This window comes from Neopsephotus bourkii, unplaced genomic scaffold, assembly GCF_033783945.1.
Source record: "Neopsephotus bourkii isolate Nb327-2 ecotype Australia unplaced genomic scaffold, CSIRO-AGI_Nbou_v1 NB_867, whole genome shotgun sequence".
Taxonomy (NCBI): Eukaryota; Metazoa; Chordata; class Aves; order Psittaciformes; family Psittacidae; genus Neopsephotus; species Neopsephotus bourkii.
This window is the reverse complement of record NW_026901363.1, coordinates 449,156-475,688: the sequence shown is the minus strand read 5'-3', so window position 1 is coordinate 475,688 and position 26,533 is coordinate 449,156. Positions and strand designations below refer to the sequence as shown.

The 26,533-nt window shown below is 44.8% G+C and overlaps 1 protein-coding gene across 1 annotated transcript; it reads right to left on the bottom strand.

The window, feature by feature from the left end:
- Positions 1–2,874: 2,874 nt before the first annotated feature.
- Positions 2,875–25,098, bottom strand: LAS1L (LAS1 like ribosome biogenesis factor). Its single transcript, XM_061356709.1, has 13 exons — positions 24,947–25,098; positions 24,318–24,443; positions 24,081–24,150; positions 22,917–22,998; positions 21,845–22,033; positions 20,055–20,101; positions 18,331–18,440; positions 16,483–16,568; positions 15,503–15,718; positions 14,773–14,908; positions 13,811–14,190; positions 11,818–11,959; positions 2,875–3,283 (listed from the first exon to the last, which is right to left on the bottom strand). The coding sequence occupies exons 1-13, from the start codon at positions 25,018–25,020 to the stop codon at positions 3,193–3,195; spliced, it is 1,749 nt and encodes a 582-aa protein (XP_061212693.1). The 5' UTR covers positions 25,021–25,098; the 3' UTR covers positions 2,875–3,192.
- Positions 25,099–26,533: the final 1,435 nt, after the last annotated feature.

Sequence of the window (26,533 nt, the reverse complement as noted above, 5' to 3'; positions counted from 1 at the left end):
CATTGTTAAAGCTCCGTGTTGCAGGGAGGGAACTCGTCGTGTCTGTGAGACTTTGCTCCACAGAGCTGAAGTATTACTTTAAGCTTGACTTGCCCTAAGTTTACCTGAAGCATTAGTACTCCAGGACTCGTCACTGTGATTTCTACAGTGAGTGTTCAGCTTTAATACTCCTCTTACATCCCCGTAGCTTGTCTGTGTGACAGAGCCTTTATTAACTGTCTCTCTTGCAGTATTTCAACTGGAAAAGTACAAGTGCACTGTCACTTCAGTTACTCTCATGCCAGTGTTTGGTTATTGAAGAGCCATTATACAACACCTATGGTTTTGGTCTGTGGTATTTAACATTTGTAATGTATTAGAAATAAGAAGAAACTCAACAAAATCTCAGCTATTCCCTGTTCCCCTCCGCTCTGTGTACCAAGTTTGCACAATTATTTAGTAACATGAAACCTGTTATACTTTATATATCTATATATTTAAACTTGCTTATTTAATAAAACTGAGAGCCATTGGATTATTTGTTTCTAGCTTTTTCTTTTGTCCCCCTCTTTAGAGGGGAGCCCCAAAAGCTGCTCTGGCCAAATTGTTTCTCAATGTTGTAGCTGATTTACTCAAAAATACCCAGATTCTGAAATCATTCCTAATGCTCAGACCTTCCATCTGCTGAAACCCCTGAAGGAACAGGGCAGAAGTGTTACTTTTCTTTAAAAAGCAGAAGAAAAAGTACTATTGGAGTCCTGCTGTGTTGTCACAGTAACGTCCTGTATCAACCTCTCTAATACACATTTCTTTTGCTATTTAAACACTTCATCATTTCCCTTACTCTGGGGGACCCGATCCAGTTTCATTTATTACCATTGCTTGGACTCCAGGTGCTTTATGTTGTTGGGTGGGGGGAAGGAAGTAAACCTAACAGAAGGGAAATGACACACAAAGTTCATCTCCATGTGGGTTTGCCTGAACTTCTCACCCTTACCGTGTTCGCTCTCACAATGGCCAGGAACCAGGTTCGGAGACAGCACAAACCCAAACAGAACCAATAAAAAACCCGTATCACAAAGGTGCTTTTTCCTAATCTCAGGCCCTTTGTACTCAAATTCACCATTCCTGAACAGAAATACAGACTAGATTCTATGTGATATTCTTACTGTTCCAGGCTCCCCCCCAACACTGTAACACCTGGGTAGAGCTGAAGTCCTTGTCAGAGCAGCTGCCTTTGGGAATGAGAAAACAGAACAGCGAACACTTGGAACAGCCAGGAACAAATGCCCAGAAGGTTCCATTACTTCCAATTGCTTCCATTGAAAAGAAACTCAGAAAGTCCAAAAGCCAAAAACGGGGTCACAGGCCACAAAAGCAGCAGACCCAGGCCTGGACTTCCTCAGCAATTCCTGTTTGTGTGATTCGTTCCAGGTAGCCCCAGTTTCTATCTCCAATCCTTTCTTCCCTTTGGAGGTATTTTTTCCAGACAGTAAAAATCTGTCTGGAGAGACCGGTTTACCGGGAGAAAGCAGCCTCCAGAAGTGCTGCCCAATGCAAAGGAAAAATGAAGTAATTTGGGAATACACCAACACTGCCTTTCCTACCACTGCTCTGAACGCGCTTCGAGCCAAGAAAGTATTTGTGCTGAAAACAAGTGTTACCAAGTAACCTTCTACCAAGGGGAAAAAATGCTACCTAGCACAGTGCTTGCCAGCATCACCCTTTCCTGAGCGAGCTGTTGTGTTTGCCCTGACAGAGCTCAGAGCAGCAAACAGGATAACTTAGGGTATGAAATTACTTGCCAAATACAGTAAGAAGAAATCCTCTTTGCTCAAAATGTCCTAAATAAGCATGAGAAACTGCTGGGTAAAAGGAGAAATCTCCCAAAATATGAGAAAGAGAGAGGGCTTACATGAAATCAGAGACAAAGTTTGGTTTCTTTAGCATCAGCACTGCTTGCTTTTAGCTAAGGAAATGTCCCAGGTACCTTTCACTTCGCACAACTCTTGGCTGTCTGGCAAAAAAGCAACTGCAGTAGAACAGGATGACACAAAGTTAGAACAGAGAAGTAAACCATTACAGACATTTAACTATGCCTTTACTTGAGAACCAGCCCCAAGTATCCATGAAGCTGCTGCTCTGAACTTGAATCTCCACCCTACCCAGTGTCCTGCTGAAGCTGTGTCTCCCTCTGTGTATTTCTTCTTGCAGAAGATCACATAATGTCAGTAGTCGCTCTTAGGAGCTAAGAGGATTCCCCATCACAGCTTGCACTGACATGTTCCTAGTTAGCCTGTGAATACTGCAGCCTACTAGACTGGCGCAGAGAAGGGCTCTGGCACCCCCCAGCTCCAACAAACTCCTACTGAGGACTCCTGCAATAAATACATGCTTAAAACTCAGTTTTTGGACAGGTAATTACAGATGCCTCCAGGTTCCAAGCCCTTGAATACAGGTAAAGAAAAACGAGCTGGAAGTCCTCTTTTTGACCAACTTCCCAACACAGCACTTGAGCCCATCCCTGCAGTGCTCACGGCAGCTCTCAGCAAAGACCATGGGATTAGGTACCAACCTCGACAAAATCATGACCAGAAATAACATCAAGCAGAAAACTCCCATTAAAGAAGCAAGAGAGGCCTCGAGACTGTCACTGGGACAAAAGGGTGAGGAACACACAATACTCCAGCACTCCAGTGCATCCTAGGCCTGACCCCTGCAGCTTCATGGGACATCCTGGCTAGATGAAAGCTGGAGCACAATCTTGCCCTGGCAAGATCATACGAACTCATATAGGACAGTATCAGCAGCACTGAACTAGGAAGGGCTCAACAGCGTGGCTAATGAGGCCACTGCAGAATACCTGAGTGGAAAAGGAAAACCAGGATCCAGGAGGAAGTTTTGCCTTCAGGTGGCTGCATTTATTAACCATGAAAAACATGAGGGAACACTGAGGGATTCTGAAGAACTCTGACTGTATCTGGCAAACATCAACTAGAGCTAACGGTTCAGGACAGTGGTTAAGCAAGACAACGGTTACCACACATGGAACTTAAAACACCTCCTGTGGAAGATACTGATTTTACATGGTAAATATCAGTAAATCTTCACCAAAACCCCCATCTTGGAGTGGCCGTTTCCCCATCACCATCACCGGTCGTCCCGTGCCACTTGTCTTGTGCAATCCTGGAAGCCACGGAGCACGCTGCTGTCTCAGAAAAGCTGAAGGCCACTTTTGATTTTATGGAAGTCACTCTGGGTCCATAACAATCCTCCTGTCACAGGAACATTCAGTTCTGCAGCGCTGCGAGAGGAACAGAAACAAAGCACGTGAGCACGGAGCTGATTGAGAAGCTCACGTCACCGGGGTTTGATGGCACTTTAAACTTATTGCCAACTTTCACTTCCAAAATGAAACATCAGTCCTCATTTTAGCTCTCAACATTTGCCTGCTGTCATGGCCTTAGTTTTTAATTGGGTTGGTGAAGAGAGGCAACAGTCCCAAGGTGCCAAAGGGACCAAAGCAAAGCTTATACCAGCTACCAACAGTGGTGAAGGAGACATGACTTCAGCAATAACCACGCAGCAGCTTGCACCTGACCCTTCATCTGTCCTCTGCATGGCACATGAGCTCACCACGAGTGCTAACACAGCGAGTGGTCCCTGTGAAGAGTCTGTCCCAAGCATTGCAACGCCAGCACACACTGCACGTGGCAACCTGCCATTCCTATGGCTTTACAGAGAAGTCACAGCTCTTACAGACTGGAAAGGCACCACAGCACGCTGTGTCATGTCTAATTCTGGAAGGTATCTCACTCAGACAGGCGTAAAATCCCTTTCCACTGCAGAAGTGACCCAGTTAGGGCTGAGCCCCAGGGGATCCCCCACCACAGCGCACAGAGGAACAGTGAGATCTGACTGTGTTCCCAGACACGAGGCACTGTCAAACACAAGCTCAAAGGACAGCTGGAGAACACAGGTAAACTTATCCCTCTCCAAAGGTTCACAATGCAAAGGAACTTCAGTCACTGCCACGTTGTTGAGTAGGTCAGGGAAGGGTTTGCTTTATTTTGATTCATTTTATGAGAATGATGAAGGTGAAAACTAAACTTTATCAATACAACAAATCTTTAAAAGGATCCACTTGAAACCTGGCGAAGGAGAAAAAGGGAAAACCTGGCTGCCTTGTGCATGTTTTCCACTTTCTCTATTCCTTATGCCCAAGGAGAACTGATGCACTCCCAGCTGCAACCTACCATCCTCCAGGGTTAGAATCCATTCCCTGCCTACTCACTGTCTTCACCCTTCAGTACATGTTAGCCATCCCTCTCACCTATCCACTTCCGCATCTCATCCTTAGGACAACCAAATCCAGTCATTATCCATGACCTTTAAATGACGAGTCCCATTTCTGAAAGCTCAGAAGGATGCAATCCCCAAAGCAAGTGCATGGCAGCAGCTCCACCCTCAGGAAACTCCAAGTGGTCATTACCTGCCAAGTCTGCTCCTGTTGGCAGGTAAAACTGACACTGGGAGGAAAGAGAACACACATTTTGGGGCTTATCACAGAACCTAAACCTCTCCTTGAGGATGACAGCAGCTATTCTGTCACAGCAAACTCTGACAACACACACAGAGCATACACTAAAGAACACTAAACACTATCTTTTGGGACCAGGGAGGAAGGAACTGAAAGCTTTCCCAAAGCATCCCAAGCATCACTGGAACTTATGTTAAAGCCAAAACCTCCGAAAGCAGTACATTTGTGCCACAAATACATGCAGCACAGAAGCCAACAAGGCATGAACAGGAGGAGTGGTATGGAGCCAGGGCAGGGGGTTGGAACTGGATGATCTTAAGGCCCTTTCCATCCCCAACCATTCTATGACTGTATAATTCTATGAGTGAAGCAAAGCCTCAGCTTCTTTGGAGGCACCCCTGGACAACAAAGCCTTGTAACCTGCATGAGAATCATGTAAGAGCAGTTACAATCTTGTCACTGGAGTTATTTCAAATGAGGCTGTGTCAGATGACAGCAGCAAGTTCTGATTAAAGCAGATTTCAAGACAACTTACAGATTCCTAGAAGCAACTCATAGACCTCGCTGGCAATGTCACCACTGAATAGGTGCTGTTCCATATTAACATACGAAGGCACGCAGCAATCTATGAGAAAGACTGTTGTCAAGACAATATGAAAACACCCCAGCTCACAGCGAGTAGAAATCCCTGTGACCTTCACTGTTCCAGGATGCTACTTTTCCAGCTCCCTTATGCTATGCTTGTTTTAGCTGCTACCATTTTCCACCCAAGAAGCGGCTGGACTTTGGGGTTAGCAAAACCATTCCTCATGCACCTGCTTTGTGAATTGCTTTGGTTTTCTCTGCAGCAGGAGTTCCAGAAGTACAAGTCATTCTGTGCTACACAGAACAGGCAACACACTCCGTGCAGGTCTGCAATGCAGCAGTTAGTGGGGACTCGGCTTCTGTAACAGAAGCACGAGGCACTGCACTGCAGCAGAATCAGCTCTCACACTATTTCTTCAGGAAGTCAGCAGCATCGTGTGCATCACCTTCCCTCTTATTTCCATGGTGTATGAAGAGAACACTGAAGGTAGGAAGTGAGCGATGCTCTTGGTCTTAACTGTGAGACATTTACTGGTGGCTCCGGCTTCCCCTCCTGGTTTTAAAGCCAGGTTTCTAGCTAGGTTGTGTAATTGTCCCTGACGCTGGCTCCACAGCAGCATCAGTATAAGCCTCTCTGCAAAGCATCACCACAGAAATTCAATCCTTGCCCCCAGGACAGGCACTGCAGAAAAGGTCTCATTCTCTCCAGGGCACTCTACAATTGTGCACTATAAAATGAAATGGCAGCTTCCCCCTAACCATAAAACTGCAAACAATCAATCTGCACCACCCACTCTGTCATTAATTCCTTAATGTCACCACATCTTTTTTCATGTCCCTGCAAGCACCAAATAACGAAGTGTTACCTACAAAGAAAAGCACCAAAGAAACTGGAGAAAACAGGTCCTTCCAAGCTATTCATGTGCAGATACCAAGAGGAGTGTTTTGGCACACATGAGCAAGAATTTATAATGCAAAGTAGGTTTTGTCTCTTCCAGGAACAGAGGAGCTGTTGATGCCAAACATTTCTGTTCTGGTTACCAGCAGCTTATTCTCCAAGTCAAGATAGGGACCAGAGTCAAGTGTGTAGGCAAGTACTATAGCACAGAGCGCACTGCTTCCTGAAGATAACCCACGTCATTCCAAGGTTCTTGCCTCTGCTAAGCATCTTTAGCAGTACTTCCCATAACAGTTACACAAGGATGGTACAGAGCAGAAATTCCTTGAAATGCATATACTCCAGCTAAGCCTGGGAAACCTTCAGCTGGCAGACAGACAAGGTTTTTTTATCCTATAGCAACTTGTTTGCTCTTCTTCTCTGTAGAGCCAGGCTGACCTGTCTCCCATAGCCATGTCTGTCCTGTCTGACTTGCTGCTGCTTTTCAGACATACAGAAGCAAGGATTGCTTATTTCTGATTTGTTGCAAGCAATGGAACCCCAAACAAGGCGTAGAAAGTAAAACCTAGAGAACACTACTCGAAGGATGGATAACTTATGGCTCACCATTAGAAAACCACTGAACATGCATTCCAAAGAACAGTTTATGACTAAGTAAATATCTGACTTTCCAATGCTTTTTACAGCATGGAGGGGAGAAAAATGCCCCTGACATGTTTGCCATGGGGAAGAGGCCTTTTAAACAACCAGGCATGCATATTTCCTAACTGTTAACATTCAGGGAGAAGGGAGGATGAGCCCAGGAGATCTCCCAGAGACATCATGCTGTTACGGCCCAGATTTAGCACCACATCAGTTCTAGCAGGTAAAAGCATCCACACTAGCTGAGATCAAAGGTCTGAGTTGCCTGTCCCCAGCTATGTTCAAAAGCAGCTGTGTGAGCAAGCACACAAGCCCAGAACAGTGTTCCCAATTACCCTCCCACCTGCCAGCAGCTTGTGAATCACAAACTTGCTGAGCTAAAGGTCAGCCTTGTGTTCAGATGCACTTGTTGACATGTGGGCGTTTGTTTTGTGCTTGGTTTATTTTCTTGAGCCCCTTTAAGTCCGTGGCTTTGCAGGCTATTCAGGCAAGGATCTCAAAGTACCTTCACAGGCATCCTAACTCCCAGAACCACAGTCAATGTCACTGATGCTTTGCGCTTGAAGCATAAGGAAAGCAAGTTTTGGAACACCAGAAATCTTGCCCACTTCAATGGATTTGCAGAAATTCTAACACGTTTTACCTCCTAAAACTCTTTCCTAGTACCCTTTATGCCCTCTAAATCCAAAGAATCAGATCCCATTGATTCTGAAGTCACAAGAGGGGATATCAAGTCAGGGACAGACTGGAAGCTTCACCAAGTCACCATTCAACTGTAACACTCGGTTACTGCTTGCCAGTGCTGTGAAACTGCTGAGATTTGAACTGCTTTGCACAGCTCACTGCAACAAGTCCGTATCACAAACACAACTGCACGTGTCAGCGTTTGACAAGGAGGAGAAAGGAACAAAGCACTGAAGGAGCAGCAGGACCAGTGCACCCAGTGGCTGCTGCTTCACGGTTCTGCTTTCCAGTTGTTAGGAACTACAATGGAACACAGAGGACTTCTTCATGTTGGAACATAAGCAAAACATATTGGAAACACTACCTAGAACACATCTTCACATCAGCTGCCAGAATCCACAGCTGAGCCTTTCTTACAAGAGGTAAGCAAGCACAACTTGTAGCAGCGGTAGGAAAAAAAGAGTGAGAATTAGATGAAAGCAGTCAAAACCAAAGTAAAAGCCATGAGAACCCAGTTAATTACCTTGCTAATGAAAAGCAATAGAAACTGCAAGGTGCTCTGCCAGCTGCAGGAGTAGCCAGCAGTATACTGATGGCACAGACTTGTGAGGAATTTGGGATAGAGGAGAACGTTGTCATGGTGATAGATCTCAGTTCTTCACCTTCCCTGTGAGAGTACAGAAGCATATTGCCACTGCTGGCACTTGTACTCAGCAAAACAAACAGCCACCTCCTCACTCTCACCCCACAGAGGGTGGAAGCTGCAGCAGAACCACCACTGCTATAGGGAGGGAAAAGGAGACAAAGCAGCTGTGGCTGGGAGACAACAGAACCACCAGATCATCCCCTGCAACTGGAGGATTAGAGGCAATAGAAACCAACACAGATTACCAATGATCCCAAACTGCTGCTGCTACCACAATGTGTGGAATAAAAGCAGCAAGGATAAATCATAGGTAAGCACATCAGGTGCAAAAACTGGGCAGCACCACAGCAATAGTGTCTGCTTGCTATATGCACTCAGTAAATACTCACATTCCTCAGGAATCCAGAAACAAGAAAGCCTGGTGGCTTTTATCCTCTCGCCTGGGGGTCTTTTGCACTACCCCTTCTTTATTGAGCTGAGCCTATCAAATACATGCAATTTGGGAGGGACAGTCTGTATAGTCTCACCTAGGCTCCCTTTTCCATGGAAGGTTGGACCAGATGACCTCCTGAGGGCCTTTCTAGCCTGGGCTGTTCTATGGTAGCCCATTACTTGGAATGGAGCAGCGATGCACATGAGAGGAGTTACATTCCATGATAATTCAACACAACTCTATGTTCTTAATTCCAGTCTAAATTTTATCTAACAGATGTTTCCAAAGCCAAAGTCAAGGTGAAAGTAATCACATTTAAATGCTGGCAGTGCCTTCACTGCTGACACTAGTGAAGATCTTGTTGATGTCAATAGCAGATTTACAAAATACCTAATTTATTAGTTGTTTTAGTGGATTTTTTATTAACAAATTAATTGAGTAATAGTGCTGTGGATATTCAGATAGCTGATTTTAGTACAGCCAACTTCTGTCTCCTTTAACATCTATATCAGTGGTAGGTTATAAAGTTTCTATGTAGAGGAATTCCTTTGCTTGTAGAGCCGAACCTGGAGTCATGAGGTGATTTTTAACTCCTGCTAGTCTAGAAACCACTTCAAGAGATACACTGGGATTTCAGAACACCTGAAGCCTACAGCACAAGTCAGAAAGGGCACACGCTGCAGCTGGTTTCAAGGAGCAGCTTACAAACAAGCCCGAGCAGTGAATCACACTACTCCACATGCACTCATTACAGCCCCCGTAACGATGATTCCAGCTATCGTGCTCAGAAAGAATGAACTGAGCCAAGGAGGATCAGATTAAGAAGACTCCCACCAGCTCCTGTCAGAGCCTGGCCAGAAGCCAGGGGTACTGATTACTGCAGACAATTAGAGTTCTGCTGCAGCTCCTTATCAGGGATCTCACCCACCTGAACATCAAGTCAAACAGCAGATCAGAAGCAGATACGTAAATTCCAGGATATGCCTTATTCCCAACATGGAACATGTTGCAAGAACCATGATTCACGGCTGGCTGACACCAATGGGCTCTTTGGCTGAATCAAAAAGGGGGGGTTGCATCTGGGGTAGTGTTCCTCTTCTTTTTGGGACGATCAACTAACAGAAGACAAATGGTGAGCTGCTCTCTTCACAGTCTGAGAGGAAATTCCTGCAGCACTCAAAGCATAGGTCCTACCAGTGATTAACATCAGTCAGGAGAACTCAAAAAGGGTAACTCTTCTTGATGTTAAGAGACCAGGTCTGATCCTGCCTCTTGTCTAAGTGTTGGAACCAAGGACTTCATTAAATGTTTGGACCATCAGCAGGAGCAGCAGTAAAGCAGTTTCCTTCTGATCACCCAGCAGTCTCTGAGATGCCAATTTCACATTCTGATTGGATGAATCAAGCACAAACAACACCCTCTCAGCAGGCCTGAACCGACCAAAGAGCAGACTGGTCCTGAGGAGGATGCCCAAGAGGATGGAGAAGAATGGAAACCTCATTTGTTGGAAGGTTTGAAACTGGAATCTGAAGGCAACTCTGAATATGTGGAAATACGAGTGTGTACTGGAGCTCTTCCCAATGCAGCATCCCAGGCTGCATGACTGTCACTGTTACTCACATTTTCTGGAAGCCACTAGATTTGGCCCATCAACTACAGGGAAAGAATCACTGATAAGTCACCCTATTGAGTGTTTAAGAAAACAACTGCCATTCATTTATACTCTGAAGTGTTTCTTGGATTAAAATACATATAAGCCCATCTCCTGTTGTGTATGTGACAATACTCATTTGACAGCTTACACCATTTGAGTTTCTTTGACTTCAAAGGGTGAAATAACCCTATTAAAATGTCCTCAGTGGGATGGTTTAACTGGACAAGCTTCATTTAGCAGCACAGGTGACCTAACTAAAGCTTTATAGAATGCTACTGTTATTTCCATGACAATCTGTGTTTCTTCACTGAGGCGAGATCTGCAGCTGAAATTACTACCTGCAGCTCTGAAAAGGTCACTGGGCAATGCCAACAGTGTGGCTGAGGATCAGAGCCCCAGTGAACAGAAACAGTTTTCAAGCCTGGTGAAGCTGTGCTAGTAACTTCCAAGCTACTAAAGAGCAGTTTCTCATAATCCCTGCAATGGTTTATTTTACAGAGAACAGGAGTGAAGATGGGAAGATCATAAGATGGCTTCCTCAAAGGATATCATGGAAAGCACACTTCTGATTGCCAATTACGCCACTGCACTTAACTTCCAGATAGCACAACAGACCCAAGGAAGGCAAAACAAGAACACATTCCCTGAAAGGAATGAGAACAGCAGCAACTGCAAACAGCAGTTCTCAGACTTGGCGACATGAAAAGATGGAGACAAATGCAGGGAGGTAACTGTTGTGTATATTCTTTCAGCTTCAAAGGATGACTGAGGGCTTCATGAAGGAACTTCCTACGATACTGGCGAGTTGTCACAGTAATCCAGGTAACAGTAACTTGTGTCTGTGCCCATCAACAATGCAAGCATACTGTCAGTGCAGTATGCAGTACAAACAAGCAGGAAGGGTTTCCTGTTGTGATGGGGGATAGTGAGAAGGGAATTTATCTATGCTATTCATGCCAGGATGAATAACTGGGACTGCAGTGGCACAGACCTTACTGAGGATGCACATTATAGTCCCCATTTCAAGCATACATAGAAGAGACACATTTGCATTCACTGATGTGAAACTCTCTGATATTTACCACCCCAGTTATGTACAACCAATTCCTCCCTCAGGTGTTACAAAAGCAATCTGCAGTCAACCACTTTCTGTGGCTATCTTCTCTCCTCACCTTTAGGCATTCCCATTAATGCACCTCAAGAGTGCTTCAGCAAACCACTCTGCTTTTTACAATGACTCCTCCTTCCTACACAAGATTAGCTAGTGTGGGAAAACTGACACTGGGAGAGGCTAAATGACTTCTGAGGCTCCTAGCCCTGATGGCTTTAATTGTAAGGGAACAGTTCTTCCCATTCAAGTTATTCTTCCCAGTGTATCACCAGGCACACTCTGCACCAGCTCAGTAGCTTGCTTTAAAAATCCTGCCCTTCCACACTAGCACTTCTAAGGGATCAGCAGACTGTATCTCACTGTCAGACTAGCATCAGACAACACTGACAGTTGTCAGCACAGTCTCAAGAGCAGACTGTTATGCTGTTACACAAACACTGCACAGGGCCTTCCAAACACACACATTCCTTGAAAAGCCCATGAGCAGTGCAGTTAGTAGATACCAGAGATAGCAGCAGATATTTGGGTCAAGCTATTTGGTCAAACAGAAGTAAAAAGGAAATCTCATTCATGTTATATAGTACAAGGCAGAGACAAATATATTTCATGGTTCAGGGGCAAAGTCCTGCCCACACTATTACTCACTTTGTATTGAGAGACTTCCACTCATCTCTCACTGGCTGGTCAAGCAGGGACATCATGGAATAATTATCCAACATGAGACCATCAGGGTCATCTGTCTGACCTGGGAGTTTCCCAAGAGGGAAGTCTTGCCACCGAACTTCATCTGGATAAAAACAGAACATGAACAGGAAGTCTGAGCTCCCCAGAGACACTTCCAAAGAACAAGGTCCCCCTAAGTCCACAGATGCTGTCTCAGGCAACCTGGCCACTCAGCAAAAAGGAACCATCTCAGGTACCCAGCAAAAACTCTAGATCATAAGCACACGACAACAGCTTGGGAATTCTGCTCTTTGTTTTTACAAGCACCTATCGCTGTTTCCTCTCCATGAGGACATAAATTTGTCTTCCAATGGGGGCCTGCAAGTGCACAGTGGGAAGCCATGCACCACAACGGACAAACATCAGTGAGTCCATTCCTTTAGATTGTGGTGCCAAATTTCAACAGGGAAATCCCCCATTAAATTTACAATGCACTAAATAAAAGATACAGATGATTTTGTGTCACTGTTGTGACAACAGCATCTCTTAAGCCTATGTGCTTTCTTGATATCAGAACATTTAGTACTTAATGCTTACCAGCAGCTCAGGAGACCAGCAGACAGAAGCCTTCACAAGTGAGGCCACTCCACTCCAGAGAAACAGCAATCATTACACAGAGTATTTGAGATCCCTACTAAATACATACAATTTGCCCATTTCCTTTTTTTTGCCTGAAACTGATTTGTTTTGTGTACCAGATATCTGCTCAAAAACCTCAAGCATTGCCCTAAAGAACCAGCAGATTTATCCATTTGTGCTTTTATAGCATTTTTGGGCATTTAATAGAACAAGAATAGAACTTAACAGAACATCACCTACCATAGTGCTTTCTAAGTATTATAATTTTACAGTTTAAAGGGCAGAAACAGCATTAGGTAGCATCCAATGCAGCTGTAAGGCAAATTACCATTATATATATATTTAACAGGCTAAGTCTTCTCTTTGGGGAACAATTTAGCTCATCTACCACATGTTGGCAGGGGTTTGTACATACCTACTGGCTGCAGTTCCGAATTGTTTAAGGATCTGTTTAGCCACACAAATGTTATTCAAATTTAATTTTACCCACAGACAACTACAAAAACAGAACCTTCCCCAAAGCCGGGTGTTCAGGATACAATGCATGTTCCTTCAGTGAAAGCTTTGCTTCATCTGAACCAAAGTCACTGAAGCAGAGGACAATTTCGCTTCTGTTCTCCAAAGTCCAGCTCTATAAAGCTGCTCACAGCAGCGAGGGGGGTACAAGAGTTCACTGACTCCTAATGGCTGTTTTTCTTCTTCTTTAAATACCACTTTGCCTCCAACTCCTCTCCACCAACTTTCACTTCCTGTCTTCAGATTCCTCATCCAAAAATCTTCTTAGCTACAGAACCCTTCACCACAAAGGGAAAGTACAGCTACCAAAATAATGCTAACAAAACACTGGATATACTGTTTATTCCTTCTAAAAACTTCCCTTCCTCCTTTCTTTTGCTTGCCACCATGTTGTAACTGCAGTTTCCCTGCAGCATGGATCTTGTGAACATATAACTGGTGCTTTCCAGCACAGCCAAACTGTGCTTCCAATACCCACAAGTCTGACAACAGAACTCCAAGAAACATCCAGATGTTTCTGCCATTCACAGCTGCACATACGCTGCTCCAGCAATAGGGTACATTGGCATTTTTAACAGTTGGAAAAGCCTGATAAAGAATGTAATGAGGAAGCAACAACCTGCTCCTGTAATACACTCACAGTATTTCACAAGTTTAAGAGCTGACTCCTGCACATAAACCACAGGTTTCAGTGGTCTGGCATTTTGATGATTTTGAAGCACGCTTCAATTCTGGCCAGGCCCAGAGGGCTGAGCTGCTTTTGCATTTTGATTAATACCTGCCAATGACAAAGACTAAGTCTTACAAAGTCATTTCTTACCTGCAGTGATCTGCCAAGCTGATCCTTGCAGTGCTGCCCTTTTCTCAGCAATAGCCACCATGTTACCAGAATGAGCAAGTCCTTCCAAAGGATTTGTTTCAGTCACCATCTCTTCTTCCTCCTCCTCCACCTCCTCTACACTGTTGTCTCTCTCCAGCACGTCATCTTGTTTCTCTGTAGTCTGACCTGGATTTTTAATCTGATTTTCTTGCCTGGTCTTCCACTGTAAGCTCTCTATAGTGTAAATTGGCTGTTCACTGCCATCTGAAGAGAGGCCTGGGCTGGACAAAGGCCCACCTCCTTCTGTGTAAATGGAAGCGAGGTAGAGAAGGTTCTTCCGTGAAGAACGTGGCAAGCGAGGTCTCATGATTGTAAGGATCCTAGAAAGGAAAAGGGCAATGCAAAAACCTTAAAAGAAAAGAAGATTCCAGATGAAGATCTATCAAGCTGAGCAGGCTTTTAAGTGTGAGTGTCCTCCAGGCCAGCTTATTCGATACATCTCCTTTAAGAGGCAAAAGCTGACTATTCTCTGGTGGGTAGATGCTGGAATACTCATTCTTTGTGATTAAAATTAAGGACTTGGGATACTTCTAACTGAATTCCTGCTTTGCTGTTTTCATGTGGAATAGTTACCACCTGTGCTAAATTCATAACACCTGTATATGCAGTCACATCCCTGCTACCAAGACACTTCCTTCTGACCAGGCTGCTTCTGTCAATACTGCCCCCAGGTAATCTCCACTTCCATTTTGGAAGTGCAGTCCTTCTAAATCCTCCCCCTTCTTCACTTTGTAGAATCAATGAGGAGATGAGCAGCAACAAACAGGGCTTCATATGCACCTACCACAATGTCTACTAGATGCAAAGGGAGGGAAGGGAACACAGCTGTAACTCAGCATATCTCAAGGGAGGTGGCCAAAGATGTTACAGAGCACCGTTTGCTGTCACAGGGTCAAACTTACAGCTGGAGAAGGTGTGGGGTTGCCCAGCAGGGAGCTTCCAAGCAATTTTCAGTCAGTCTTATCCACTGCAAAGGAACTTTATGAAGGAACAGCTCCTTCACTGCCACCTGTTTGTTAGAGTGCTGTCTTTTCTTCCCTTCAAAAAAGATGAAGAAAACAACAAGGTGCTCAAAACTCATCAGAAATATGTTCTTCACCCTTTGCATTATTACTGGAACACTCATCCTCAAACAAGCTGGCATTCCAATCCAACTCCAAGATGTACTGACCAAATACATCAAGGTTGTTACAAGTGACTTGCCAATGCATGGACAGCTAGGTTAGCTCCACAAGCCATGACCACAGTGAGGTGCACACATTCCCAACCCAGTTCTGTGCATGCCATTCCAGACAGGAAAGCTGTTAAGATGTGTTTATAAAATACTGTATTAGTGTCTGGAAAAAACAAGTATCGGGGTCTGATCTTTCATGGGACAGATTGGCTTTTCCTGTCTTGAGGAGGCTGCAGCAAAGCTGCCACTAACAAGTCCAGTTTTTGGCTCAGAAATACATGACATACATAAGCTGCTGGTTGAAAAGTGTAAGGAATGCAAGAAAAAAAGCTCTATGTTCACATAATGAACTGTAATAACTGGGTTATTACACTTCCCAGCTAAAGGTCACACCACTCTCCTAGTTTTCACAATAGAGAACACTCTTACATACACATAGACATTCCAGACATACTCACCAGCATTTACTTTGGCAATGCCAGTCAGCATCTCAGATATCCAACTGATTAAGAACTGAGGCCGGAGTTCTGAAGAGTCAGAACATTCCTTCAGCTCCATAAACATTTTCTCTATCAGGATCTGTGTAAAACTTCGGGAAAGGAGGCCTGTCAGCAAAGGCTGCCAAAAGCAGTAAAACGGCTGAGGAATTTTGAACTGCCATAACTCCTTATTTGCTGCAATAAGAAGCAAAAAGAAACCACAGGTGTAACACTCATTCCAAACTAAAGTAGCTTGTTCTGAGATCACTGGGTCCAGGGTATTTCCTGGGATCCTCACTCAATATGAAGCTATCATTTTCTTATGCCAGGGAAGTAAAATAAGCACCAAATTGATAACACAACAGCTCAGTGAAAGCAAAACCTACAAGGCCTGATCTAATCACATGGTAAGGCACAGGAAAATCAATCTGAAAGGCACACTGAGCAAAGAAACACAGAATCAAAAAGTTCCTATATTTTTACTACTGTAATATAGTCACAGCAATTTGAGGATCTCCCTTGGAAAGTTCTTTGGATGGTATTTCCATGAGGTGCCAGAGCAACTGACACGTTACTAGTTTTTATTTCTAGGCATCTAATTCTCTTGCAGAAAACCCATGAACTTCACACATGGTCAAAAAACCAGAAAAATCATATTTGCTTCAAAAGTTCAATGTAGAAAAACTCATGGGAATTCAGGAAATCAGTCAGTACTGCAGATAAGGGCAGAGATGAAAGCTTCAAAAGATGCTGTGGCCCAGCAGCATTCATTCTTCCATGGCAAGAGATTTATGGCATGATCATAGCAGGGTCTGGAGAACAGTTCAAAAGATTCTTAAGGACCCAGATATAGGAAAAATATGCAGAAAACTGAAGATTTCAATTTAATGAGGAAAACAAAACGCACTTGGGCATAACACCAGCTATTCACCTTTCACTTGTGGTGCCAAGACACTAACCTTCATACTTGATATTCAGCATCTTCAGACAATCCATCTTTGGGATGAGAAAGCCATCACTGAGAAGAGCTTCAGCCACTGTCTCTCTAGAGCAATCAGAGTCTTATTAATGCCACTTACTCCTTTACATATCAAAACACCACTTGCACCCGTTCTGAAACAAGTTTGAGAGCTTCTCTTTCTGTGCAAAGATCCAGCACTAAAATAAATACTCCTCAGAATGAAAATCAAGGTGGCCATTTTCAAACACTGAATAAATTCCACAGAAACAACCACTTTTGGTATCAGACTCACTGGATTTGGAATGGTAGTACCCATGTCAAACATGGCATATTTTGGTGTGGAATGGATGAGAAAATTTGTCTTCTCCAGTAAGGGTCAGTTCCAAATCTAAACATCCAAGCATGACTTGGATCTAAAGCCTGCAATTGTGGAACCAGCACTTACTGGAAACAACACACACACAGAGATCTATAAATAAGAACATTCTTGCCAAAAGTCCCTCTGAACAATGACTACACCACGCAGTTAAATGCAACTGCAAAATCTCTCTGCAGTAGCACCACTACTGAAGGGGTTGGTTCCCTCCTAGTTTTGCAAGCTGTGAGTTGTGAAACAGTCCCCCCCATCCCTGGCTGCTGCAAGTGGGGGATTTCCCTGCACATCAGAGCAGCTATTTTCATGAAGTCACCTGATCATTAGGAGTCACTCAGGAAACCATGAAACAGCCAACAGAAACAAATCCCACAAGGCAAAAAAATACAGTCTTCTAGTCATAGAAACCAGCTTCCTCTCTTCTTTAAAGCCTGTGCTTAAAGGAACATTCCCTTCCCCTCACACCTGCCCTCCAGCCAGTACAGTGTCAAAGCCAACACAGTAACAAAGGTTTAATCAACAACTCATCCCGCTCACTTGCTGTCCATTCTAATAGTTTTGGCACTGTTGAGATAGTGAATTCAGCCTAATTCAGTGATTCTTCTAAGAATCACTCATGAAATATATGTAGTGTGATGTGCTTAAGATAGACACTTGAGCTTAAAGGGAAAAACATTAGCATGGTTTTGTGCTAGCAGTAAAGAACAAGCATTGCAGAGCCCTGGGAACTGCATGGGTATTCCAAGTGTTTGTATTCTCAAATATACCATCCATTCCAAGGGTTTCAAAAACAAAGCTGCCCCAACTCCTACCACACAGCTGATGTGAGGTGCAAATACCTATTTATACATAAAAGCGGCTGCACTTGGTCCATTTATGTTCTGATAATGGCTAACAGAGGATGCCTACGGAGAGAGTATCAGAATCAAAGGTTGTTGCAATGGCTTGCTTCCACTAGTACCTTCCAACCATCTAGCAACAAACAGTTTAAGTAACTTAGAAGTCACATGTTTACCAACATATGTCTCTCATTACAGAATCTTTATGCCTTCTTGCTCATTATTCCATGCTCAGCAACTAATGGGTAACGCCACTAAGGTGCAAGTCTCTTCCTCAGGGTTTTCTTCTGACACAACATCTGATAACCTCTTAAACTAATCAGCAGCTTGCATGGCATATATACATTTATATTCAAAACATCAGGAGTTATAGCTCGTATCTGTAACATGGTATTCTCTCCCCTCTGCAGAGTTACACTGATTACATTTCTCAGAGTGGGAGAGGATCTTCACATAAATTTATATAGTAACAATAATGTCCCAACACACTGGGTCATAGAGGCCCTTTTAGTAATAGAAGGATAGAAAGCAGAGAAGAGGCCCAGTATTGTCTTACAATTTGGAAGAAATCTAAAGGTCTACAGGCCCAGCTCTGCACTATACCTTTCACCTCAGTTCCTTATCAGAGACAAACCTGTTTTCTTGCATCAGGTCTTTGATCTGAGCCAAAATCCAGTCCACTTCTGAAGAGGTATCAGACCACTGTTCTCGATTCTTTGAAACAGACTGTGCAGTCTGCATAACCTGAGGGAAGGAAAACAAAAATCCAAGTATTAACAGAAAATATGCTCCAGTGACAAACAGAAAGGCGCTGCTATGAAGACAAGATGCACATGTCATATGTACTTTACCAACAGCGCTTCAAAAAGCTCACAGAAGCTCCCCTTCCTAGGGGCATACTAAAAACTAATATGAGCCATATTGTACTTGGAAAAGTCCTGAACTAAAAAGCAGCAGCACCAAAGAGTCACATCTGGCATCTTCATTCTGGTTCTAAACCTTGCTCTCCCTGACTTCAGCACAAACCAGGACAGACTCATTTTGAATCATTAACTCTCCATGTGGGGTGGAGATGAGATTGCCCACTCAGGACAAGGTTTCATGACTCATATTGTGCATACAGTAGATGAAAATGTCAAGTCAACACAGCCATCCAGGCAAGCTGTCATTAACTGACAGCACCTGATGAGTAGGAGCAATACACAGAACAGACTACCAGGTTGTACCAAAAATGGAAGAGTACTGGAGGTTAATAATCCCCTGAAAGCTAGTGATTTCTTGGTTTAATATATACCTGATCTGAGCCTATCCAGCAAGGTGAGACATGCTTCTACTACATTCTCCTACTTAAGCTCACAAGCTACCCAACTGGCAGTTCTATCATCACCTCCTTCTATAAAATATTGGCATGAAGCATGTAACATCACAAACAACTATCCAGCAGATTCCTTCCGGAAGACAATAGCTACTGAGAGAAAAGAAGAAATTATTTTCCCTACCAGGCAGGAATGTAATGTAAAAAAATGAGACTGGAAAACCAAGGTGTCATTTTCAGGACTGTGATTTGCTCTTTCAACCTGCACATGCAAAGCTACAACTGCATAAAAAAGATCCTTTAAATAACAAATGAAGTATTAACACATGACCTAAAGCAACTAAAAAACCTCTAACCCACCAATACAATCAGCCACTGGGCCACTGTAAAGATACATGATGGATGATGGAAAACACAGGCTTCTGAATGACAGGTCTTTGTTTCCATAGACACCAGGATAAGGAGAAACAACCCAAGTACTACCTGGACAAAATCTGAGATTTCCAACAGCTATATATCTTTTATAGCCATGAACAAAGTGTTTGCATTAGAAACCATCATAGCTCAAACTGCTTGTTCTCTGCAGCAAAGCTCTACTTTAGCAAGCCATGTATGACAATAGGAGAACAAGGAACTAACCAATCCTCCCTCCATACATGCAGCAGTCATGACTCCCCTATGGGCCATGCACTGGACAGCAGCACTACCTTTAGGTGTGAGTACACAACCTGGCAAGCGTTGGTAGCACTGTGGTCAGTGGTGTACTGCCACCCCTCAGCACGGATACAAATACCACTTCTGCATCACTGATGCTCCTGGACAGATTCTGACCATATGAAGACGCAGCAAGGAGAAAAAAGGTATCCCTGCAGTGACATGAAATAAACTCCTAGCACAGTGACTTAGTTGGGCTGCACTCAGGTATTTCATATGAGGCCTGGCCAAGAGGATCAGTTCTTCAGGCTGGGCAAGAATGAAGAGACTTATAGCCCCAAGTGGGAAACAAGATGAGCCGAAAGTGCAGATGATGTGACTGTACTTACCCGAAACTGCTCGTTCTTGTAGGATATCAGCACATCTCTGACTTTTTCTAGAAATAAACATAAATACATAGTTTAAACAGAGAATGGATCAATAAGGGAATTCTGTATCTGAGCAAGCTGCTCAGTTCTGAATGTACACTCAAGGACAAAATCAGTCAAATGAAGACAAATCCTGATTCAGACAACACTCTGAAGACTCTTACAGCTTTCAGACCTTTCCAGCAACATAAATTTTATCAAGTGGGGTTGAACCAGGAGTCCAGGATTTTATCACTAACAGTGGCCAAAGAGAGAAAAGTTGAGTAAGTCCAAACAGCCTCCCCCAAAAAATCCCTAAACAGATCATTCTAGGAAGGAATTATTCCCATAAGCAGTTCATGTTCTGGTGTGTATGTGTATTCTGTACACTTGCATTTTAAACCTATTGCAACAGCACTGTGGCTATTCACAAACCAACCACACCTCTCCTGGACTTTAATAAAGTTTAATTTACCACCTACATGAAATGTCCTTTCTCCACCTGAGGACCACTTTTACTGTACCAGAAATAGCAGCATCTATCAAAATACTTCACCATTCAGGTGTCACTGTCACCTGCTCTCAGAATGCCCACCACCCCATATCAGCTAGATGCATTTGAACTGTACGACTGATACATCACTGCCATTCCATTACTCTGGAATAAAACAGAGAATATATTGTATCATTCTGTTGCTCTCTTTTGGCAACTGCAGTGGGGTGTTCCTTTTTTGTTAGGGTAGCCAGGGAGAAAATGGAACAGCACATGCTTGGATCTCATCCAAAATGAAGACAGCAGCTCAGACAATACACTCTGACAAGAAAAGTGGCAAGTGCTGCTGCATTCCAAAGTTCAGTACTGCCTCCAGGCTTGGATCCTTCTCAACGTGCACAACAAATCAGCTGTTATTTTCTGAATCACAGCTACTGTATCTAGTATGAGTCTGTTACAAAGGACTTGCAATAAATCCATAGATCCAAAAGCCAGAAAGATCATTGTAGTCCCCTAGTGTGACCTTCCAGGGAGCAATAAGGGTCACTTCAGCACTTCTGCACTGTCTGCTGTTATCTGTTGGGCAAGTTACTACCACAAGCATGTCGTATTTTGTTATTTAAGGTAATGTCTGACACCTCACATGGCTCAAACTTGCAGACCAGTCATTCAAACTAGAAATCCACTTGGAAAAAAGCTCCTTATCTTAGGTTCAAAGACTTATGGTGATAGAAAAGCAGCCACTGAAAAAATTTATCAAGGTTTTCCCACTGCTTTACACTTTGTATCTTTGATTATGCCCAGGTTAAGTCACCTGTGTTGCTCTTTAATACTATTGGCAGATAGGGATTTTTCTGACCACATTTTGGAACTGGCTGAACCGCCTTTATTCTGCTCTTGCTCAGCTTATGAATCTACAGAGTTTTGAGAGCTATAAAAGTACCACAGCCTTCTTTGTCAGTAGTGGCCTCAGTACCAAAACTGTGGTGGTCAAGGCACTACACCTAATTTTTACAATGCTTGGCCCTAAACCACCCCAGTACTACTGCTGCTACTGATCAAGATACTGCATATTCAACCGATGATGTTATGCTACAAATCCAGTGAGCTAATAACAAAAGTCAGTCACCCCAAAAATCCACCAAGGTGCAGAAAGGAATCCCAGCACCTAAGCTGAAGGTATGCATTGCCAGGGCTAGAAGATGACGCTTCTAAACCAATTTTTGTAGCACAGGGTATACCTAATCCTTGTATCTGCCACTGTTCTGGGAACGCCTACCATGGAATTCCTTGTGTTTCTGACAGGCCTTGTGCTGTGGGGCTTGAATCTCCCATTCATCATTGTCCAACTCCGCATTTTCTTCCGCTTCTTCCTGCTCGTCTTCATCCTCACTTTCTTCACACAAGTTATTGCCCAGCTGACGGCTCCAATAGGTCTTTCGCAGCCAGTCCAGTACAACATCACAACCTAAGGGAGAACAGGAAAGATCCTCTTCTCAGTGAGGTTTCCTTTGATATTGAAAAAAAGTGGAACCACCAAACCAACAACCAGTCAAAAAAACCAACAGTATCACAGGCCTGGTAACACCCAGCATCATTTTGGGAACAAAAATGACTGGACACTGTTAGAGTGCTGCACCTTGCTCCAACTAGGCCAAATTTCAGCCCAGTGGTGGTGCCGTGATAAGAAAGTAAGTAAATTCTTTAATATCACCATGACCAACGCAATGTCTGTAAAAGTCACATTAATTTTTGTGCAGAGATGACACTATGCATTCATTAGATAGGAAGAAAAAGTCTTTTATCTTATCACTATTTCACCACCCAACTCAATCAAGGACCCTGCTGAAAGTTATTTAACTGCCTCCTCAGTGCTTAACTTGAAGCTCCTGGGAATCGCTTCAAGTGCCATGAGCTTGGTCACTCCTTCAGTCTTGCAGCACCTACTGCATTTCTGCCTAAGTGGGATTTTTAGAGAATCTCAGGTATCTCCACTCCATCAGGAAAAACATTTACCTCTTTTCCTGAGACCAACTTCTTGTGCTATAAAGCAAGAGGGACCAACTACTGTTTCCAGTATTTTTTTCAGGGGAAGGAGAAAGTCTGTGGACAACTGCCTGTGATGCATCACAGCCTGGAGCCACTGGACACAGCTCACCTACCTCCACAGGGCTGCAGTAAATCCTCCCAGTGTCTCACACTACAAGTCTCCCTGCCAGGATGCCAGCCTGCCCTGCAGCATCCCAGAATGGAGGGAAGCATGCTCCCTTCAGGACCTGTGGCATTGGCATTGCTGCCCTGAGGCCCTCTCAGGCCAAGCCCTCCCGATGCCACCCACCAGCAGCACTCACCCTTGCGGCACAGAGCCAAACGTGGCAGCTTCCCATGGGTCAGCTCGTGACGAAGATCCACAACCCAGATAGGGATATCCACCTGGAAGAACAGCCACTGGGGTTACCCCACAGCTCCCACTGCATCATGCCACAACAATACACAGCTGCAGGGAATCTGAGTGGGAAAGGCCTCATCCAGGCCACTCCTGCACCACAGTCCCCTAACCTCCCACTTCAAGAATGGGCTGGGATTGCCTCCTTTGGCCTAGAGTCCTCACAAACTTGGGATTTTACAGATTAAGTTCTTCAATGTTACTTGCAACAACAGATGTGTTTTTAGCTAGAGCTGCTTTGTATAATTCAAGGGGATACTGAGAAGCAGTTTAATTCATTTAAACTGGATGACAGTTTGCATAGCAAAGACACAAATCATATCACGTATAATACACAAATCATACACACTCTAGCTTGTGCAGTTTTTTACAACTTTCCTAAGGACAACTAACTTTATCCAAGACCTCTATTTTTCAGACTGATCAGTTTCAAATGGTGAGAAGCAGCACCTTGCTTAAAAAAAGGTGCTCTTACTTTTCTTAAAAACCCAGATAAAAACCCCCAAACCATATCACTATCACACAGGGGCCCCAGACAAGGCTGTGTAAACAGGAGAATCTCAAATACTGTCAGTTCTTCACTTTCAAAACTCGCTATTCAGACCCAGATGTGACGCTTAGATGGCAATAAAAGGACTCAAGCTCGCCCTGTTACTACAGTTACAACTCGAACCTTCCCTTCTCCACAATAAAGACAAGCTCACCTCAAGCAAGGCACAGATGGGAATGTCTGCAAAGGTGATTAAGTGCTTCTTATGTATAGCATTGCTTGTCAAAGACTAGAATTTATACATAAACATGTGGTGTATATGTCAAGAGGGACTACCTACATGAAAATCAAAGACTTTTTGATCACACATGACTCAAAATGCTTTCATGATCATCAACCTGTTGCTCCTAATCTGACCTACTTACATCAAGCCCCTTCCAAGCTTTGCAGTTGGAAAGAACTGGCACGTATATCCCTTCTTTTGTCTACAAAAGAATGATGCCCCCCAGCTCCCTCCACCAGATACGTAAGCTCTGTGTATAAACGTAAGTTATCAAGTTACTTTTAATATATATTTACCTCTTTTGCTAACTGCCTCAGAGGAATGCTGACCATTTTCTGTTTCCTTTCTGTGATCAAGTTGACAAACCTGCAAGCAGGTGACAGAAACGATAAATGACTACCAAGAGCTGCAGAGAAACCTGGCACCCCTGAGAAAAATCCCCCATATGCTGTGGTCCTGGAGATGCAAAGTGAAATTAGACCGCTGAATAATGCTATCTGCTCAGGTCTCTCCCAGGACACTCGTCTCCCTACCTTACCAGAGCCAGCCCATAAGAGAGGATGAGCTCATGCGACTTCAACCTGCCAGATGAGTCCAGGACCTTACAACGGATCAGTTCAGCGGTGCAATCCACTGCAAGAGGCATTTTGGGACCATACCTAGATATAAAGGAAATATAGGTGAGCAGTCTCACAAGAATACATCCCCCCTGCAAAAAAGGGTAACTTTCGGGCTACGCTTTGTGCTCTATGCTAGCTAATACCCTGAGAAACAAAAGCCAGCAGAGGCTCTTTCCAGATGGCTTTTATTTAGAACAGCGATTACATCACTACACCTAGGCACACGTTAAATGAGTACTCACGGATACGCTAAACACTCTCACAATACAAGATGCCGTATCTACACTGCTCTTGTCTATGGATGCAGCAGGGGCAACACAGACTGAGGTGATTTGGGGGCCCTGTGCTGTTAACGGCAGCACTGCCTCGGGACACCCGCCTGGGAAGCTGCGGGCACCCACGGCTCCTGCTTCCCCAGGAACCACACGCTCGAAGCACCGGCAACCGGCCGGGTGCGGAGCACCCTATGAACCCGAGACAGCGGCGGGAGCAGGCCGGCGGAGGCCCCGCTGCGCTCCGTGCTCGCCGTGCGCGGCCCGTACCGACTCTTCCAGGCCGAGACCCGGTCCAGCGCCTCCTGCTGCAGCCGGCTGTCCCCGCAGTACAGCCCCACCATCACCTGGTCCCACTCCGCCCTGCCCCTCCACGCTACCACAGTCCGCAGCGGCCTGAGCCGCTTGCGGGCCGGGGACTGCGACTGGGACTGGGAGTGGGACCGAGACCAGCTCCGCCGCCCGCGGCACCACGGCTCCCCCGCGCCGCCCGCCATGAACCCGCCTTCCCCCTGCGCCTGCGCCTGCCCCTACGCACCGCTTCCGGGGCGGGGAGAGCCCGGAGGAGGCCGGGGTCTCAGGGAGCTGGGGCTGTGATGGAGGGGACCTTAAATCTCATCCAGTTCCACCCCCCTGCCGTGGGCAGGGACAGCTTCCACTAGAGCAGGCTGCACGGGCCTTGGAGCAGGCTGGTCCCTGCAGTGATACACTGTTTTGGGCCACGGCCAAAAGAGGGTGCGAAACAGGCAGAGCTCTGCCCTGGTGTAGCTGAAGACAGCAGAGGGACAGTGAGATGTGTTGTGAGGCAGGTGAAGGCAGCAGTGTGAAGAAGAGCGTCCAGAGGACTTCAGGGCAGGGGGGTGAACTTGGTGGGATGCATAACATGGCCCCAGTGGCAAGATGCGAAGGGATAACATGGAGCTTCACACTGGATCTGTACGAGCTATATGAACTCGATGCCTTTGGAGCAACCTGGCCCCTTCCAGTGTATACTGGTTTGGGCCACTCTTTTACACTCTTTTTAGGCCCATGACGGGCACCACCATGGGCCTGAAGGGAAAGGGAAGAGGCAGCTCCCCTGACTAAAACAGCACACATCGTACGGATGCTTTCAGTGTCCCTGACCTTCCAGCCAGGGAATGAGACTTAACTGCTTTTCTTCCCAATTACAATTGGTTTTTGCAGTAGGCTGTGTCAATAAATGATCCAGGCTATAGGTCACCTTATCTTTGGAGGATTTTTTCATTTTTTAAACTCCTGTTTTCACTGGTTTGTTGAATCCCAGGAATACACTGGTGTTAGAAGTCAGAGGGGAGGCACAGCTGAAACATGGGATGGGAAAACAACACTGGAGGTGGGAATCTACAGAACCTACTTACACTGGTGTTCCTAGCAAAAAAGCTAAGTGTGTACGCTCTGGTGCTGCCTCCTGCACCTAGGGAGTAGCTTGGTCTTTCCCCAAGGTTGTCAGGACTTCAGGACAGCTTAAGCTTCCTTATTCAATACTCTGAAGCGAGGCTTTGTTTGCAAACCTGTTAATCATTGTCGTGGGTTAAGCCCAGACGTAACCCAGAACCACGCAGCCGCTCGCTCACTCCCCCCCTTCCTCCCCTTGCTCCAGAGGGATGGGGAGGAGAATCAAAAGAATGTAACTCCCACGGGTTGAGATAAGAGCAGTCCAGTAACTAAGGTATAACACAAACCACTGCTGCTGCCAACAATAAGAATAATGATAAAGGAAACAATGAGGGAAGAGAATACAACCGCTCACACCCACCAACTGATACCCAGCCCGACCCGAGCAGCGATCTAACCCTTCCGGGTAACTGCCCCCAGTTTATATACTGGGCATGACGT

Bases quoted from the DNA above. Each gene is read 5' to 3' on its own strand.
- LAS1L (XM_061356709.1), bottom strand. From the start codon at position 25,020: ATGGTGGGGCTGTACTGCGGGGACAGCCGGCTGCAGCAGGAGGCGCTG. The intron at 22,999-24,080 runs GTAAATATATAT...CTGTTCTTCCAG, and splicing joins TGAGGCAGTTAGCAAAAGAG to GTGGATATCCCTATCTGGGT. The intron at 3,284-11,817 runs GTGAGTAATAGT...TTCCTCTCGCAG, and splicing joins TGGAAGTCTCTCAATACAAA to CGCTGCAGAACTGAATGTTC.